General features: G+C 37.4%; 1 protein-coding gene across 1 annotated transcript in view; it reads left to right on the forward strand.

Moving 5' to 3' along the window:
• Nucleotides 1-17629, forward strand: part of LYST (lysosomal trafficking regulator) — a 77556-nt gene extending 59927 nt beyond the window's left edge. The window contains exons 39-53 of the mRNA XM_038130956.1: nucleotides 749-901; nucleotides 1229-1473; nucleotides 2169-2235; nucleotides 3121-3277; nucleotides 3672-3812; nucleotides 4215-4432; nucleotides 5777-6007; nucleotides 6701-6890; nucleotides 7759-7895; nucleotides 8588-8686; nucleotides 12123-12262; nucleotides 12562-12659; nucleotides 13729-13885; nucleotides 14096-14167; nucleotides 15520-17629. Of these exons, the coding sequence (XP_037986884.1) occupies nucleotides 749-901; nucleotides 1229-1473; nucleotides 2169-2235; nucleotides 3121-3277; nucleotides 3672-3812; nucleotides 4215-4432; nucleotides 5777-6007; nucleotides 6701-6890; nucleotides 7759-7895; nucleotides 8588-8686; nucleotides 12123-12262; nucleotides 12562-12659; nucleotides 13729-13885; nucleotides 14096-14167; nucleotides 15520-15658 (2244 nt within the window). The 3' untranslated portion in view covers nucleotides 15659-17629. The remainder of the gene's footprint in view (nucleotides 1-748; nucleotides 902-1228; nucleotides 1474-2168; nucleotides 2236-3120; nucleotides 3278-3671; nucleotides 3813-4214; nucleotides 4433-5776; nucleotides 6008-6700; nucleotides 6891-7758; nucleotides 7896-8587; nucleotides 8687-12122; nucleotides 12263-12561; nucleotides 12660-13728; nucleotides 13886-14095; nucleotides 14168-15519) is intronic.
• The last annotated feature ends 2064 nt before the right edge of the window (nucleotides 17630-19693 follow it).

The raw sequence follows: 19693 nt of genomic DNA on the forward strand, positions 1-19693 counted from the left end.
GCATTGCCTTGACCTTTGTTCATCCATAAAGTGCACAGAGTTTGCTTTGATCTGTGCCTGAGAGCTTGCCTTAGTGGAAGCTGTGGAAGATGGGGCACTATGAAGTGCAGAAAGTCACAGGTGTATGAATTGTGCTGTGTTCCACAGCATCTCATTCTTGAATTTTACATTATATATGATGTTCTCGCTCCTCCCATTTCCTATACAAGGGAATTGTTTCATGAAGGAAATGGGAGCTGAGCTAATCCTTCTGATATACAAAGACTAATTTGTAAATTGTTTATACACCCAACAAACATGTAAAAGTAGTTAAGATATGACTGAAAGCTTTAAACTGCTTTTTAGAAGCTCTACTGAACAGACAGTTCCTGTGGTTTAAGATGCTAGCAGCTGCTTTGTCCTTCACTGGACTGTCAGAGCTGGGATTCTCAAACGAAGCTCTGCTTACTCTCATTGGCTGTCCAATATTTTTAGCTTAAGAGCCATTGAAAATGTGGCATTGCTTGCTAGTGCTGGGTAGGGAACTGGAGCAGCTGAGGAGCATGTGTCATGTTCTACCTACTGCATTGGGAAGAGTAGAGGATGGGGAAAGTAGCTAAAGAAAATCACAACAACTTACTAAAGCATTGCATTAAAATTAAAGTTTGCCTTATGATATGCTGTATTGTTATAAACTGGCTGCATTGAAGGGTTTCTTGTTTGGAAAATCCACTATTTAAAATTACTTTCTAAATTGCAAATTCTACAGAGTTTTCATGGAGAAACTGAACCAGCATCATTTTCTTGGACCTATGAGGAAATTAAGGAAGTTCACAAGCGCTGGTGGCAGTTAAGAGACAATGCTGTGGAAATCTTTTTAACGAATGGCAGAACTTTACTCTTGGCTTTTGATAATACAAAGGTACTGTGGCACCAATGCAGAGTAATACACCAAAGCATTTTTATAACATGTATATTCATGCATTAGGTTTTTGAGGAGACCTGTTGCATGGACTAAATAAATTCTGCCTAATACCTTTGAAAGAACTTGGCTCAGCTAGGCTTCTGGCTGATCAAAGGCATGTTGTAAAACACATCTCTGATATATTAAGACATTAAAGAATCTGATTGATACTAGACAATATTCTATTACAGCAGATATCTGGAAATATACAGAATGAGGGAAATATACTCTTGTTAGTTTTAAACTTCTAAATTGTATGATTAAATCTGTGGTGTTTTCTTCTAGGTCCGTGATGATGTGTACCACAACATCTTGACTAACAATTTGCCTAACCTTTTGGAATATGGAAACATTACTGCTTTGACCCACCTGTGGTGCACAGGACAGATTACTAACTTTGAATATCTGACTCATTTAAACAAACATGCAGGTCGTTCCTTCAATGATCTCATGCAATATCCAGTATTTCCTTTTATACTTTCTGACTACACCAATGAAACGCTGGACCTAAATGACCCCTCGGTATATAGGTAATATGAAATGCTTGAAACTCTTTTTGTCAAATATTTGAACTGATGATCTTATAGAGCTTTTTAACTTTGTTGTACTAAACTGCACTCACACACAAATGGAACTATTCAGGGACAAGCCTCATCTCTAATAACTTGGGTTTTTACAGTAAGTGGCTGGTTTGCCTGGGACATTGAAATAAAACAGGTGTGTAGATTCAAATGCAGTGTGTTGGACTTACACTGTCTTAATAGGCTATGCATAATTCACAGAATTAAATAGAAGCTGCATGTTTAATATGATTACAGACCTCCAGGCCAATTAGCAAAAATTAAATAGAAAAGGAAATAATATCATAAATTATTTAGCCAATTACAAAATCACAGTCTTTATCTGGATGGATTTGAGTGAATTGTCCCACCCTAATAAATTTCTGTTATGCTAATTTAACATTTGTGTGCACTAAGTCTTTGCGTTTATAGGAGGCCTCTGATTTGGCTGAGGTGCTTGGCATTTGCTTGCCTGTTATTGTGCTGTGGATCTGAGTTTGCCTTTAGCACTAACTGAAAGTTTTGGGTTTTTTTTATTTTCTGAACTTTCTTGAAAAGTGTTACATTTTCCTTGGCCTTTTCATGATATTAAAGGTGTTATTCTTAATGATGTGAATCAATATTGTAATAAAAGTTACAACATATCAGTACTGCTTTTATTGCAGAAACCTGGTCAAACCAATAGCTGTGCAGTCCAAAGAAAAAGAGGATCGTTATGTGGATACTTACAAGGTAATTTGGATAACTTTCTCTTCCTACCTTTGTCCCATGTATAAATGACACTGTGGCTTTAGTTTTTATAACATATATTTATTGGGGAAGAAGAAACCACAAATACAGTATTTTGTGGCTACAGAGCTCTTACTTCCAGTGTATTTTCCAGGAAACATTTCCTAGGAATTGTTTTATAACGTGCTTGGAACTTGTGTTTTTTCCTGAAATGTCAAATCAATTTAGCCCATCCATATGGGCTGATAATGTTGAGGAATTTAAATGGGTACCACCTTATATGGGAACTTGTATACATTTAAAGATCCCTAAAGATCAGGAAGATAATTTACTGCTGATTTGTTGACATTACTTTGGTGGAATTCGTAGCCATTTGTTCTGTTTGATAACAGAAAGGCTGTTTTCCCTCAAGTACTTTATTTTAACATGCCCTTCTATGAAAATGGTGCTTTTTAATTTTTTTTCTCCTCAAAATGTTTTAAAGGCTGTAGGAAATAGCAACATACTGGGGAATTAAAACATCTGCATCTGGACTTTCAAACTTGTCTGTGTCACCATGGTCTACTATATTATTTGCAAATACTGTTTTTTCTATGAGACTGCTATGTTAGAAAACAAGACGGGGGAGTGGGGAAAAGCAAAAGTAATAAATAATGGAAAGTAGGTAATTTAAATTGGCTGAAGACTTCAATACCTAACTGGATTGTAAAAGTGACTGTGTGTCTTGAGACACTTAAGTGTATTTGATTCCAGATCAGTTTTGAATGTATGTTTCTGAAAAGTTTGAGTATTTATTCCTCAACAATTTAGGCAAGCGCTTATTTTTGTTGTTGGAATTCATCTAAGGAGAAGGTTTATGATTTTCTTTTAATTCTCCTGTTTTTCTAGTATTTAGAAGAAGAGTACCGTAAAGGAGCACGAGAAGATGATCCAATGCCCCCTGTACAACCATATCACTATGGATCTCATTATTCTAACAGTGGAACTGTACTTCATTTCCTGGTTAGGCTGCCACCTTTTACTAAAATGTTTTTAGCTTATCAAGGTAAGGTTGCATTTGCTTTTACTTGCCTTTTACATTGGGGCTTTGTTCTAATAACCCAGGAATGCTATATGTTACCTTACTTAGTGTAGATTTTCCAATTCTAGATAGCTGAGCCTGGTAAAATTAAATCTGGTATGCTTTAACAGTAGATCCATTCTTGAAATTATCAAACTAGACCATAGAGCTGATCATCTCATGCTTATACCTTAGTTTCTGTAGCATAAAAAGCTGACCTCTATTTGACTTGCAGTCAATGTGTAACACATAGCAATTGAGATAAGAGATTTCTAGATGTTCTCAGCTAACTAGAGAGCAGTTAACAACATGAAGTTGCAGATGTGCAACTGTTAGTGTCCATCATCAATGTAACAATTGAGTTTGGATTTCTTTACAGATCAAAGTTTTGACATCCCCGACAGAACTTTTCACTCTACCAATACAACCTGGCGCCTCTCTTCATATGAATCAATGACTGACGTAAAGGAGCTTATACCAGAATTTTTCTACCTTCCCGACTTTCTAGTTAACAGAGAAGGTATATTAAGAGGACAACAGAACTTTATACCCAAAAGAGTTGTATGATTGAGCTTATGGGTTGAAACTGAGAACATTCATAGGCCTTGGCTGAATATACTAAGTAGTAGATGTACGGGAGAAATCTGGCACTAATTTGTGGGGTGTGCTAAAAAAGCTGCTATGTAGGAGTTAAGCTGGATTTTTCCCTAATTTTGTCAGCAGGGCAAAGGAGTTTGTTGTTTCTCATTTTTCCATTTGAATGATAATGTACAGCTGAATATGGTTTGGAGGGACTTGTTAATGATGCTGCTTTGTTGATTGTTAATCACCATGCGTAATCATTGAGGTCTGTAGAATCCTGTAGACCTTTTTGAAGTTACTGTCAACTAAAACGTTGGAATATTCACTCCCCTGTTTCTAGGTTTTGATTTTGGAGTGCGTCAAAATGGTGACAGAGTTAACCATGTCAATCTTCCACCCTGGGCCCGTAACGATCCTCGTCTGTTCATCTTGATTCATCGTCAGGCTTTGGAGTCTGATCATGTTTCCCAGACAATCTGTCACTGGATTGACTTGGTGTTTGGTTACAAACAAAAAGGCAAGGCCTCTGTTCAGGCTATTAATGTCTTTCATCCTGCAGTAAGTATTTGTTAAGCAGCATGTTTGTTCATTGTCCTTAGTAACTTAATGGGGCAGAGTTTGGTCTGACTTCCTTGGGAAACATCAAGCATGAAACAAGATGCCTTGCTCATGAATAAGAATAAGAAAAGGCTTTAACCATTTCAGTGTTAAACTGTAAGATCCCAGTGGGTATTGTGAGACTTAGTGAATTTTTGTTCCTCTTTCTTGCCTTGAGCTAAGTATGGGGCATGATCAGATCTGGGGCTTAGACCTTGTGGATAGTTGTTTGCAGTGGCTTGCAGTAGTCTGATTGTTGTAACTGTGTGTATCTGCTTCTGCCTAATTCAAAAGCTTTTAATTTAGGCAGGTGCTGCTGCAGCTTTTGATAGGATTGAAATAGTTCTGTGTGTCCTCGGCTCATGGTGTTTTCCTTCATACACGTCCTGTATTCTGTCCCTCTAATGAGCACTTTTCTCTACAGTAAATTTAATTTCAAATAAGTCTTCATTTAATGTTAAGACTTGCAGAGTTTTACTGTGTAATTGCAACATGGATATCTTGAATTGCATTCTTTAGCTTCAATCCTTACTATCACAAGGTTTGCTCAGCAGGTAGTCCTGGCTGTAAATGCATTCAAATATTTCCTGGTTTTAGTGTTTGCTCTATGGCTAGGAAAGCTAATAAAATGGCAGTGTTTGGCATTGATGGCTTTTTCAAGTAGCCATGCAAATATGTCCCCTTCTTTCACATTTTTTGGGCTTCAGTATTGATTTAGTTAGTACTGTGAGCTTCAAATATTATGTTTGCATATTCATCATTTTTAAAGAGACAAGTCAAGGCCTTGGGTGTGACTGAGGAAAAGTGTGTTGTGCATTATTGGAGAGGCATGAAAAAGATAAATAGAAGGAAATAATTTCCACTCTCTTAAAGTATGAGGTTTCTTTCTCCTTCCCTCCCCCAAAAGAGAGCTTTAATATGTTCATTAAAAAGAGGTAAAGAAAATAAACTTCTCCAACTCTTTTCAATTCTTTTGTTTATCGTCAGCAACCCTTCCAGTTTTGCACAGATGGGTAAATGTCTCAAAGAAAACCTTCAAAAGAAATTAGTCATGGGACATAAGTAGGAGCAGCTCACATGATAATCCTTAAAGTGGTAGTATATTCCACTAAAGAGGAGGGGACAAGGTTATGCTCTCAGGGCTCTTTAGTCAGCACAGTCATTGTGGGATCTCTTCTGGTCTACACCTTAAGCAAACAACTGAATAATCTGCCTCTGAATTTGTGTGTATGTGTTGCAAAATCGTTCCCAAAGACAAATCTGACAAGCTCATTCTTGCCCCTCTCCTTTCTTTTTTGCCTATAGACCTATTTTGGGATGGATGTTTCTGCTGTTGAAGATCCTGTTCAGAGAAGAGCCCTTGAAACAATGATAAAAACATATGGACAAACGCCCCGCCAGCTGTTTCATGCAGCTCATGTTAGTAGACCTGGATCCAGGCTTATCATGGAAGGAGAACTTCCTGCTGCCATGGGATTACTAGTGCAGTTTGCTTTCAGAGAAACCAGAGAACACACTAAAGAAATCATTTATCCAGTATGTAATTTTCAATTGCAATATGGTTTAATATCTGTGTGCTGTAATTGTTGTACCCTGTACCCTTGGTGTAGAATTTTCTTCCTAAAAGTGCTACTTGCTATATTGTACTGTAAAGAAAATACATAAAATTAGGAAGTGATAGTGAAAATTACTTTCATGCATTGGTGATATTTTGTGTAAACTATGATCTGAGTTTGTCTTGGTTTTGGTAAATAGATGTAGGAAAGCATTTCAGTTAACCAGTTTTATAGTTTCCATTATGAATTGTGGAATCTGTGTGCTGACCTATAGCAAGCAAACACATACTGTGCTTTCTTCCATTCCATCCTCAGCTTTTTTACTGCCTGTAGGACAATTAAACTTTCTTCACTCCAAGCACTTTTTTCCCCTGAAGTCCAGTCAGAAACTGCATCCTTGGTTTTAGAGATCTATATTTTTCACTAAACTACCTGAACTAGAAGCTTGCAGCCTACACCTTTAAAGAAGGAGAAGAACTACCTTAAAGTTAACAGTTTAACTGATGGAACTAAAGTGCTTTGAACTTGTCTTTCTAGTGGTTTTAGAGTAAAGTCTTCAGCTGTCCTTACCATGTGATTGCTTACAGGAAACGGGCATGAATCATTCTACATTACTAATGAAGTTGTTTTTCTGAAAGTTCTATAAGTTGAACCTTGTCTGTGCTTGTTTTAGAGTCCATTACCATGGATAAAGGGCTTGAAGTGGGGAGAATATGTTGGTTCCCCAAGTGCTCCAGACCCTGTTGTCTGCTTTAGCCAACCACATGGAGAAAGGTTTGGCTCTCTCCAGGCTTTACCAACTAAGGCTATCTGTGGTTTGTCCAGCAAGTTCTGCCTGTTGATGATATATAGCAAGGAGCAAGGTAAGAATTTGTGCTCTATTCTCTATATGCACAATAGATGTGAAATGAGCCATAAAAAAATTAAATCTAATGCTACTATTGTTCTTCAGCAAATTTCCCAAGTTCAGTTGCTTTTGTCAAAGATAAATTTCTAATTCCATTAACAGCTTCCACATGTGTGGTATCTTTACTGGGGGGTGGATTTTCCTTATAAGTTTCAAAATTACAATAGAGGCATTCTGTAATTCATATTTTTCATTGAAGTCAAGCATGAGAATTTAACTTGAGAACTTGCCAGCAGATTGGGTCCAAGCACTGAAGAACAGATGAAAAAACTCATGTGACAACAGAAAGGAAAACTTAGGAGGAAAATTTTAGAGGCAGACAATGAGAAAAGTTAACAGTAAAAAAGCACAGGTGAAGAATCTTCTGCTTTCAGTTAACCTTCTTGGAGGGATTCTTATTGAGAATGTACAAACAAGTTCTCACAATCTTTTGTGTTCTTGGTGGCATATACTAGTGCAGGCTTTCTAAAAATATATCACTTCACATTTGTCAAAAAAAAAAGTAACATTCTCCTTGAAGTTACAAGCACTCGTTTCTCTAGGTGGGAAGTATTGTCTGCCCCTTTTCTCTGTTCTCAAAAGGTGCATCTCTTCTTCAAAAAAGTTTTGTCCAGGTTGCAAATTGTCTTTGGAGAAGATGGAATGTTCATTTGGTCTCTGAAAGCTGTTTGTTTAGAATGTCACAGACAATACCTTCTATTGAAACTTTGGCGAGGTTATATTTTAACTCGTGATAAAACGTGAACCTGAGACTTTTGTTGTTGACTGTTAAAGTGGTTGAATGTTGCTGAGCACGTGACACAATCCTGTGTGCCTCCCTTCAGGTGTGAGGAGCATGCACAGCACTGACATTCAGTGGTCAGCGATCCTCAGCTGGGGATATGCCGATAACATCTTACGACTGAAAAGCAAGCAAAGTGAACCTCCAGTAAATTTTATACAGAGCTCACAGCTCCATCAGGTAAAATGAAATCAGTGTCTTGCTCTTCAATTTAATATTGGTAGTTTAAGTGGTGGCTTGACTTGGCAGTGGGGTACTCTTGCTTTAGCCTTTTTTGGAGATGAGCATCCAGTCACAACTCCTTTTAATCTTTTTTAATGGCTTTGGAATGTGTTCCTCGTGGCTCCACTGTTTTATCTTGTTCCTTGTTGTTTTCCTGTGAATATAAAAAAAAGTTTTAAGTTTTGACCCAAGAAAAATCAATACAGAAAAAAAGTTTAAGTGCTTCATGTTGGAAGAAGAACTCCACTCCAGTTTAGGATCCATTTGGAAAAGATTGTCTTGAAGATTTTTAGGGAAAGCTACACAACCTCAGTCACAATCCAGTGACTGGTAAGATCTTGCAAAAAGATTTTGGTGGATGATCTTGAAGTCTGCACTAGTCTGCATTGTTTTTTAGCTATGAATTCCAGGCTACATAAAACTCCCTCTTTACTCTGTTTCTCCCTCTTTACTCTGACATAGTAACAAATACAACCTAGAGTAGCTATATTTTAGCTCTTGGATTTCTTTAGTTGAGTTGTTTTGCATGTCTTTTCATAGGATAACTAATAAAGAATTAGTTTGACCAAGTGCTATGGCATAATGAAAACAGCAGTTAGATTAGTTTTTCTGTTCTAATTTTTTTCCTGGATTTGTTGTGTCTTTTCAAGGTAACAAGTTGTGCTTGGGTGCCAGACAGTTGTCAGCTGTTCACAGGTAGTAAGTCTGGTGTCATTACAGCATATATGAACAGATTCACCAGCAGTACGGTAAGTTACATTGGAAATAATTCATAAATAAAGGATTTTGTGTACTCAATATTACAGTCTTTTTTTTTTAACAGGAAAAATGAGAAAAAGCCATATTCTGGATAATTGCTAAAAAATTACATGCATTTTTAGTATTTATTTTGAAGGCTCCTCTGACATGTCAGCATGTTTGTTTGCCTGTTTTTCTTAAGATGCAGTTTACATACAGCTAGCTTTTAGTCAGCCCTCATCACCTGAGTGCACAACATGTACAGCTCTGACTGTGTTCAGGACAGGGCTTGGAACTGAAGCTCTCTGGCACAGTGAAGCTCTCTGCATTAGGGAGCAACTTCTGCGAAGGAGACAGAGCCTTTCAATGCTTTAAGTGAAGCTGTGGAATGCAATTCCCCAAAGTAAACAATAATTCAAGTGCAGAAGGCACTTAAACTACAGACAGCCTGGATGAATTCTCAGACACTGTATATATACTAACCATCAGGCCTCTTTACTTTGTCATGTTCTCCAAGGGGCAAAGTTGTGAGTAGGGAAGGCAGGAAGTAACTTGAATTACTTAATCTATTAGTGGAAAATGCTGAGAGTAGTAGAAAGTCCCTTGATACCGCTTGCTGATAAACATGGCATAAATAGAAAGAAAGCATAAATAGACCTCCAAATTAAAAATCTGATTCTGACTGAGTTTTGAAGTTTCCATCTGAATCCTCCGTACTTTGTTTAGCAGTAACTTCTATTCTCCATAGTTTTAACAAAGAGTAGGCTACTTTCGTAACAGCTCATTTGAGGTGTATCTACAGTATTACCCATAGCAACAACTGAACTAAAGGGATTTCCTAGATACAGGTATTGGCAAACATATATGGTGGTGTACTCACTGATGCCCTTGAATCCCCATGTTAGCATGAGGTAGAGAAAACCTTGGCATGATCTGCTATGCCTACCCAGTTTTCTGTTTTCAGTAGTGGCAAACAGCAGATGCTTAGACTAGGAAGAGCATAAACACAGTGATTTTTAAAATTTTCCCCCGTTGCTTTCTTCCAGTTTCTGGTGATCTGCCACTCATACTTCCTAAGCTCAGCAGCACTCTGAGTATAGAAAATGAAGCAGAGCTTCAAGCCTGCAAGCTTTAGTTAGTTGGATCATAAGTCAGGCACCTTAACTGCTTCCCAGAATAGTGAACTTGTAAATAACCTGTACTGAGACTTGGATTCCAGTTATTTTTTAAAATAGAAATTAAATATGCTTGCTTTCTGCAAAGCTGAAAAGAAACTCTACTTAGTACGGTTCTGGTTCTTGAGTTCCTTCGGTTTCCTATAAAAAAGTGATTTTTGTTCATCTGCACAGATGATGTTCTTTGAGACCATCTTTGCTGAATTTCTCAGCCCTGACAAGTTTTATGTGCCCCAGGCAGAGGGACATTGTGACAATTTTGTAGCTCCTGTCATTGTGTCAGTTACCCAAGTCAGGGCTACAGGGAATGCAGATGTGCTTCCTGACGTCTGCTCTGTATCCATCTTGTCAGCTGATCAGCGATAAAGTGAACTCTTTGTTATAATGCAGTACTTGAAACATGAATATTTTGCCCTGTTTCACATTTGTATAAATGGAGTGCATGGGCATGAAATAGATATCACGTTGTTAATTGGGTATGGAACTCGAAGGCATGCTGTCAGAATTCAAAAATGGCTCCATGTTGTGCTTCAGGTGCTCTGTTTTTCCTTGCCTTACGATGGTGAAAACCCTGTGAAGTACTGCTTTGACTCTGTGATCTGTGCTGACAATGAGTCACACCTGCATGAGCCCTCAGCCACAGGTGTCTGGTTGTACACATCATTTCAGCCTTCACTTGCTGATTGTTAGAGGTGTCTTGCAAACAGAGAGTGTGCTTGGAGGACCTGTTTGGGTAAAACTGGGAAGAATTTCAATTCCCCACTCAAGTGCTGTAGGCACAGAGAGCTGCTGTTTAAAAGATGGATATGTAAATGCATGTTTTCCCATATCTAGATATCATTTTAGGGCTTGTCACCTAAAAGCAGGGGGGAATTAAGGGGAAAACATTTCAGGCATGAGAAGTATCTATTTCATGACTTATTAGAACTTAATATAACTTGATACAGTTGGTGTTAGAACTCCAGCTTGTCTTGTTGCAGTGTTTTTACTATAAAAACCAATAAACCGTTGCTATTGGTGTAGGACAGAGAAGCTGCAAAAGGCGGGTGCTGCTTTTGGTTCAAGTGTTGAAATGCAGATTAAGAGGAAACACTTTAAAGGAAGTGGGAGAACCACAGTAAAAAGGTTATCAAAATCAGTTCTTCATAAAAACACAAGTCTTGTTTGTTGCTCTTATAGAAAATTTTGATATAATTTTTTTCCTCTTAACTGAGGAAGGATTAAATAAGGATTTTTATGTGTGAGGTGTCACTGAGAATGACACCTGGGTACTTTCAAAAATGTCTTAGATGGATGAGATGCTCAGTAGCAAGAGCAAACTAGCAAGTCTTTCTGTTGTCAGACTGTGCACTGCCTTTTGCAGTATTACCTAGATTAGATTGTCTCTTTTAGTGCAAAAACGTACATTTTCTACAACCTATGACTTAAACATATGTGTACTTGTCTATTTGAACTTTCAAGGGTTTTTTTGTAGACCTGCTATAGGCAGGCATCCTGTACCCTCATACAAAGATGCAGGTGATGTGCTCTGACATGGGTGAAGAAACGAGCAGAAAATTGTTCTCTTCCTTTACCAAGATTATTCTAATCTCTGTACAGCAAGTTGTCTTAAATAAAGCATTAGCATTCTGATTAAGCAGATCCTTCAATTTAGCCAGTTTTCAGGAAGTCTGAGTCATTTCAAATTATATAACTTGAATAAAAAGTGTTGTTTGGTGTTAAATTTTGCTGCTTTAATTTTTACCTAGCAATTTCTGTATTTAAACTTGACTTACTGCATGTTTTTCCAACTTTATCATTGAAGAACTTGGCACCAACTTGAGAAATTCCTAGTAACTTACTGTATGGAGAGTGACAACTTCCAAGCTGGGTTTTTCTTTTATGTTTCCAAGTGTCTTCACTAGATGCTAAAATATTGAGAACTGTCATTTCAGTGTTGTATGGAAAGAGCAGTCTTGCAGAAAACAAATCAGCTGACTTCAAGCTGTGTAATTGAGACAGAGCTACAGTAGTTTTTCGTTCTGGTTCGTTGGATCACATCAATATATTTGCTGAGGCTAAAGCACTGGAAGCAAAAAGTTGAACATCAATGGCAGCTATGTTTTATCACATTATAAAGTGTTAAACATAATAAAGCACGAACATAGATGCTCAAATTAAAAGCAATGGGGACTGTTCTTTGAAATCTAGGACTTAAACTAGGCTTATTTTTTTAGAAAAAGAGATATTAGCTTTCTTTTTCATGCGAGTTTCTTATCTTGCTGTTTTTCAGCCTTCAGAGATAGAAATGGAGTCACAAGTCCATCTGTATGGACACACAGCAGAAATAACAAGCTTATTTGTATGCAAACCATACAGTATAATGATCAGTGTCAGCAAAGATGGAACCTGCATAATATGGGATTTGAACAGGTACAAGCATATATGTAACTTTTCCCCACAGCTTTCTTATAAATACAGGTTTTTCCCACTCTTGGGTAGCTTTGCCCTTTGAAGTTAGTTGAATTTGTTCTGCGTGTATCTTATTGGGAAGTCAAACCCTTACTGTTTTTTCTCATAAAAGGTGCTAAAATTTTATTGTGAATATGAAAAATCCCATAATTGTGCAAAATGTTGATTGAAATTAATGTAACTATTTTTAAGATTTTCCTCAAAGGACCTTTTTTGCATTTGAGTCAGAAATTTAGGCTTGTTCCCTTTGTTTTCTTCAGGCTATGCTATGTCCAGAGTCTGGCTGGACACAAGAGTCCTGTGACTGCAGTTTCAGCAAGTGAAACCACTGGTGATATTGCAACAGTTTGTGATTCAGGTATATTTGTCAGTCAAGAAAGCTGTTTTGACTTGCAGATGAAATAAATCATGCGAGTTGTAATTAAATTAGTTACTGAGTATGTATTAATCATCCGAGGATGCATTCAGTCATACAGGAGCAACATTTTGCTTTTTTTTTAACATGATAACATACAAATTTCTCCAGAGGTGATTAGACAGGTGCTTGAACGTAATGTAGAGGTATGAAGGCCAACAGCTTGATCTCTTTATAAAAAGACTTGAATTTCAAAGGTGCCTGGGAGACTTCCATTTTGTGATGTTAGCTGCTTTCATTTTGATAGAGACTTTGTCAAAAGTACAATTCTTTGAAGGAGTACCATGTATTCCAGAGCACAAGCAAAGGGTATTAAAGGACAAGGGGACGTTATTGTGGCAGTTTCAATAAACTAATATTTAGATATTTTTTACTTACTTGGAGACTTTCAACTCCATTTCTATAGCTCACAAAACAATTTTTTTCTGCAAAGCATTTTATTTTTTAATTAGTATAAAGGACATTATATTTCCAATAATAATTTGAAATAATTTGACAATGTTTCAAGACAATTCCTTTCAAGACAAAAACAGAAATTGGGTTGTTAGTTTATTGATATAATCAAATAATGCCAGATAACCAGGTAAGAGAACTGTGCTTGCTATTCAAGTATTTTGCTTAAAATGCAAGCTAAGGTACGAGAACTGACTGTTTAGATAGCTAGTATGAATTCCATCTTAGTGCCTTCCGTGTTAGTGCGTAAAAATTGGTCATTAAATTCACATAGTGCTTTGTTAGTAAAATGTTCCATAAATAGGATGTGATGGCTTCTAAATCACTGCAGTTCCATAAATAGGATGTGATGGCTTCTAAATCACTGCAGTGGCTTGGTGGTTTGTGTGCTTCCTGTCTCAGAGAGAGAGAGAGAAGTAATTGCAGACATTACTCAGTCATTTAAACCTTATGAACTCTCAAGAAGTTGAATTCTTTATCATAGAATATTTAAATATTATCGACTTAACTGTGATCTAGATTTATTTTCTTAATACTCCCATGCTATGTTCTGTTGCAGTTGGAGGAGGCAGTGATTTGAGACTTTGGACAGTTAATGGTGATCTTGTTGGACACGTGCACTGCAGGGAAAGTATTTGCTCTGTTGCTTTCTCTAACCAGCCTGAAGGTGTGTCTGTCAATGTGATTGCAGGGGGCCTTGAAAATGGAGTTGTAAGGTAAGCATTTGAAATGTTTCTTTATTAAAATGCTCTAGCACTTGGGCTCACAGTTTGAGAGCATATAGCCAAACATCATGCTGGTATTTGGCTTTAAAGAAGGTGGACAAGCTGTTACTCAGCTCCCAGTCTTAGCTGTTGCTAAATAGATTGTTTATCACTGAAGTATTTGTAAAAGCAAGTGTGAAGAAAAATGGTTCTTTCTTTCAGACTGTGGAGTACGTGGGATTTGAAGCCGGTACGCGAAATAACATTTTCGAAGTCAGCCAAACCTATTGTAAGGTAAAAGGATCTTAAGTATACAATGAATGCATTTTTTTTTTTCTTTAGGGAAAAAAAACCCCAACCAACAAACAAAACCACAACAAAATAGTCTTAAGTATTGAACATGAAAAGAGGAGGTAAACACCCATACCTAAAAAGACCAATGCAAACCTACTAATTATTCATGAAAACAAAGTGAGCACAAGTGTACTGGATTGGTAATGACAGTAATAACTATGTTCTGCTGCTGGCAGATGGAAATTAGCAGGATTCCCTTGAAAACTGAACAATAACTACTCCTCTTATTTTTAAATGTAATATTTTTCCTCAGAATCTGGGTTAAAATGAGGTAATCTTAACTATGCCAGTTAAGATGAATATAAACTTAAATATACAGTGCTTCTTCCTCAAAATTAAATGAAAATACTGCCTTTTTCATTTTTTCTGATGGTGGAGAAAGAGGCAAACTCAGTGTAGCCTGGAAGTTGCCGTTTTGGAGTGCTTGTGTTTTCTCAGTCTCCTTGATTTAGATGAGTAGAGTTCTTGTGCCAAAGTGTTTTCAGAAAGTGGTCAAAGGATTGACTCTTTGATATCCCCAGTGGTACAATAGTCTGCAAAAGGTCTTAGAGTTATGCCAGAATTTTATCTTAATGTCAGCATAGTAACAAATTACTCTAAAAAATTTAGTTTTGACTGTTGTTAAAATACCGTTTAAAATCCAAACTACCATTTTTTTAGAAATGAAAAAGATTGTCTGGTAGCAGTTATTGCCTTTTTTACCTCCTTTAAGCAGCATATTTCACAAAGCTTGTAGATAATGATTTAGTAGCTATTGAATAATTTAAAGTTTCCTGCTCAAATGAAACAGTAAATGGATGCTGACCTTCATGCTCTCTAACATTACTCATGGCATGACTGAAGGGCTTCGCTAGCCCTGTTACAGCTCAAAAAATGCCCATCTGAACAAAAGTCCTGTGCTGTGCCATGAAATCTGATGGATTTAGTTTCTGCCTTTGTCAGCAGTGCAAGTTCAGAGGGCACTGGGCTCTGTTGCAGAAAATCTTTCCTTTCAGAAACAGAAGGGAAGAGGGTAGGATTTTGCTACTAATCCTGCCCTTTGCTGTGACACTGCAAATAAATTAATATTAAACTGCAGGGGATGTTGAAGTGCTGGCCAAAGCTGCAGTTCAGCCTGTTTGGGTACAAGTGGATAAGCAGATATTTGCAAACATATTACTGTGTTACTGTAGGCACTGGGCCTCCCCTGACAGCTCATCTCTGTTGGCTGAACTCTCATGGGCTTTTCATGTCTTCTAGCATTATAAATAGCCACATTTGGTATAAAGATACACTGTCTCCTTGTTTTGCAGCCTTACGTTTTCCTGCGACGGCCATCACTTGTTCACGGCGAACAGTGATGGGAATGTCATCGCCTGGTGCCGCAAGGACCAGCAGCGCTTGAAGCTGCCCATGTTCTACTCCTTCCTCAGCAGCTACGCAGCTGGGTGACAGCGGGGCCTGCTGCTAACTCATGTCTCTGATGCACTTTAATCCATATAGGCTACAGGAGCTCTTATTTAACTGGACTTTGAAGTACTTTGAATGTCTCTAGAATGACTGAGTAGGTGGGGTTTTTTTAAAAAGAGCAGCCTAAGGTGGTTGTAAGATTGCATATGTGCATGCACAAACTTGAAGCATATCCAGCGCAGCAGGAAGCTCTGGTTATATTATCCAATGCCAGCAAAGTAACTAAGAAGTGCTCAATGCTGCAATATAAAACACCAATGGTATTTTTTTAAATCACTTCTTGGACAGAAGTATTTAAAAAAATTGATTATGCTTATTCCCCCTCTTAGTACTTAAAATATCAGCAGCATCAAGTTCTGTAAATATCTATTCAAATGTCAGCATATGTATATCTGATTAGTTGAGTGTGGTATGGTTAGCTCTGGGATAAGCAATCCAAAACTTAAAAATCAACGACCACTTAAAATTGCTTTTTTTGAGAAGCAAAGAACTTAGTAGGTGCTTTTTGCACCATCTTATGGTATTGTAATGCTAAAAATAGAAATTCTGCTGTCTTTATATTTGTAATTTTTGCCATCTTCTCTGTTACTGTAATAGTCTTTGCAACAGACAACAATAAAATATTTGTCTTAGTGATGGATGGACACCTCATGGCATCATGAAACAGTGGTTAGATCACAATGCAGCGTGAACTCCCTAATTTTGTGCTAGTTGGCTATCGCAGTTCTGTGGCAGAACATCTATTATGTACACACACAGCTTATCTTCCAGAGCTCTAAAAAGAGGTGTTAAAGGAGGAACAGATGTGCTCCTGTGCTAGTGTCATTGAGGTTCAATACACTGTAAAATGTTTGAACCTGACTGCTTGAATAATCAATGTTCATAAGCATCAGATTATTCAGAAAGGTTCACACAGATACACTGCACGTTTGTTGTGTATTCCTGGGTGCTATTTTATGAGGGGGGAAAAATAAGCCTCTGTTGTGAACGGCTTAACAAATTTGAAATCTTAGGCCACATGACAAATTAGTATTTCAGTTGATGGATTTGAAGACCTCTAAACCTGGCACCATGACTGAGTGCCTACTAGTCATGCAAATGGTAAAGCAAGAATGCTACACAAGTCTGATGTAGTTACATTTTCCTTTTAAATTGCTTTGCTTTTTTATCATTGACATGTTCTGCTATTGCCATTCAAACTGCTGTGTCTTCTCATGTTTAAGGGTCATCTGCTTTCAGAACACTTCACATGAAATTGTCAGGTTGTGATGAAGGTGGTACACACAAACACAAGCAATCTTTACACTTCTTTTGAAAATTCCAAATAGTCTTCAGAAATTCTTGAGACTTCCCAATTTAAGAACTTTTCAAACTAGAAAAACTTAAGAAAAATGTTCTCATAGTTCATGACACAAAGGCTCATCGCTGGTTCAATTAAGCAAGTGGCTGCATCCTGTATGGATTGAGTTTTAAACTGCATATTATTGTAGCAGCATTGTATGGGATGGCTTTAGTCATATTTTTCTCTGTCTAAATGTTAATATAAGGTCCAAGTACTGACTGAAAAGCTTCCTGGTTCATGTTGATGTGATGTGCTTTGTTTAAGAGAAAAAAGACGAACATTGTGGTTTTGGGGTGCTTTTGTGCTCCCTGTTTTGGGGTGTTGCTCACAAAGGCTTATTTTTTTATAAAGTAGAATTCCACTTGTTACAAACCAATATGCAAAACTGCTGGCCTTGTAAAGAGTGCAATATTATATATTTTTATGTAAAAGTAAAAATGATTTTTGAAGCAAGGAATATTTATTCAGCTTAATATTCTGGAACTATTAAAATAACATTGCAATAGTGTCTGTGCATGATGTACTTAAATTTCCTGTAAATGTCACATTCCACACTGTATTTGTATATACACTGTCACATTGTTGGGTAATAAACAGATCTTTATATCAAACCATTTTGAGATAATTAGAAACATGTTTTTGGCTTATTTGCAACTTTCTTCTTTTAGGGAATCTTTCATGATTCCTTTGTCTTCCATATTTTAAAAATCAAGTGGGAAAGTTCCATTTATGGACTACATCTTGTGTCTGTCAAACTGAAGGTGGTGAGTGTAAGATGGGAAGTGGGAAACTCTTATGTATATCACTTTGCACATGTGTGCATGAGTCCTTCCTTCCCATAGGATGCACGACTAGAATTTGGATGAAATGATGGCTCTCAAAGCAGAGACATTCCCCTTCCTTCCATCTGCCTTCTCACTGAAAATCTGTCTGAGCAGCAGAGGCAGAAAAGCAAATTCTCTCAGGATTCTCAGAAAGACAGGTGGAAATTGGAAAACCGGGATCTTGGGGAGGCATCTGACAGGATGTGAAACTCTGATGGAAGTGAGGGTTTGGGAGATGTTCATGGGGCAAGACCTGTCTACCTGATTGCAGGATTCTGTGCTAAATCCTGACCTTTCTGCTCTGATAGTGGAGAGACGTGGTGAGAAAGAAGAGGGGAGGCAATAGCTGGATATTCACTTGTGGTGGGGAGAAGGAGTCTCCAACTCATTACTGGAGGGGAATCCTGATCTTGCATTTAGAGATCCACTGCTTAGACAAACCCATGACAATGAACAGAAGGAAAAAAAAAGCCTGAACTGAATTAAGCAAAAATATAATAATAATAGTGAAAAATAACGATGGAGCTGTGGGGGAAACCAACTGGCTTGCTACTAATAAATTTTTAGTTTACCTTTTAATTTCTTCATGCCTCCTTTTGCTTAAAGCTGTATTGGATTTTTTTCCTTGCATATGAAAATGGAAGTCACACTTTGTATGCCGCTACTCTATCACAAAACCAATCAAAGAATTACTATTTAAAAGCTCTGCTGGCTTAAATATCCACAGGAATATTTAAGCCTCTGTACATACAGACACCTTTTTTATTTTGCTGCTGTATTAAGTTACAAACTACTGACAAATGGCTGCTGTTTGGAGATTTATTTGCCATTACTGCTCTGGAGTGAGGTCAGAAAGGCACTGATTTTGCATTGGAGTTTCTGTAACAGGCTCTGCTGTGTATTTCATAATTTTGAAAAAAGATTAAAAATTAAATGTGGCTGCTGTGATGAGACTCTTAAACTGTTCTGGACTACACAGCAGAATTAGTTGAGTAAAACAGGAGCTTGCTTACTGTTTCCAGCTTTAAGCTAGTGTTCCTGGGGAAAAAAAATTAATATCCTTATTCTCTAATGCAATTGACTGAAGCCCATATAAGACTCATTAGGGCCAAGTTCATGTAAATTTAAGGAATAGGAATTTGTGTTGGCTGTAATGGGTATTGCTTTCAGTACCTGTGGAGGAGACTCCTGATTGTGTGAAGGTTAAGAGTTTGCAGATTTAAAAGAAGGCAATTTAAAAGAAATATCTGTGTAATATACGATGAAAATGTGTTTTTAAAACAGCCATTTCCCACCTTTATATTTTAGCTTAAGTCATAAAATTGTTAGAATCCCATGGTAAAAATATTCTAATGATGACAATGGCCTCATGATTAAAACTATCTAACATGCTCTTTGTCTAACAGCATGTAAATCCTTTGTGTGTGGAATGGGGCCTTTTGTAGATTGATTATGTGGTTGAACATGAATGAAAGAGCAGCAGCATAGGCCAGGGAAGTCTCCATCATTTTCTGGAACTCTAGTTATGGGAAGCTTGTGAACTTAGCTAATTATATTTAGTGATGTTTACCTTCTTCCTGTTGCAATTCCTTCTGCCAAGCCCAAAAGCCATTGACTCCATCTCAGAAGAGGCTGCCCTTGCTCCAAAGCACGTTTAGAAATAGGACTCTTCCTTGTTCTCTTCCATATAGAAAACAAATGTTACTTGGGAATTCTGCTCCATTATGATGGAATGAGAAAATGTGCTGAGGGCAGGTAGGAGAAAACATACACCCCTCCAGAGAGAACAGCCATCTTACTGGGGAAAAAAATTAATGAGACTGATGATCCTGCCAATGGGTTATCACAGCT

The sequence above is a fragment of the Motacilla alba genome, chromosome 3 (assembly GCF_015832195.1).
Source record: "Motacilla alba alba isolate MOTALB_02 chromosome 3, Motacilla_alba_V1.0_pri, whole genome shotgun sequence".
Lineage (NCBI taxonomy): Eukaryota > Metazoa > Chordata > Aves > Passeriformes > Motacillidae > Motacilla > Motacilla alba.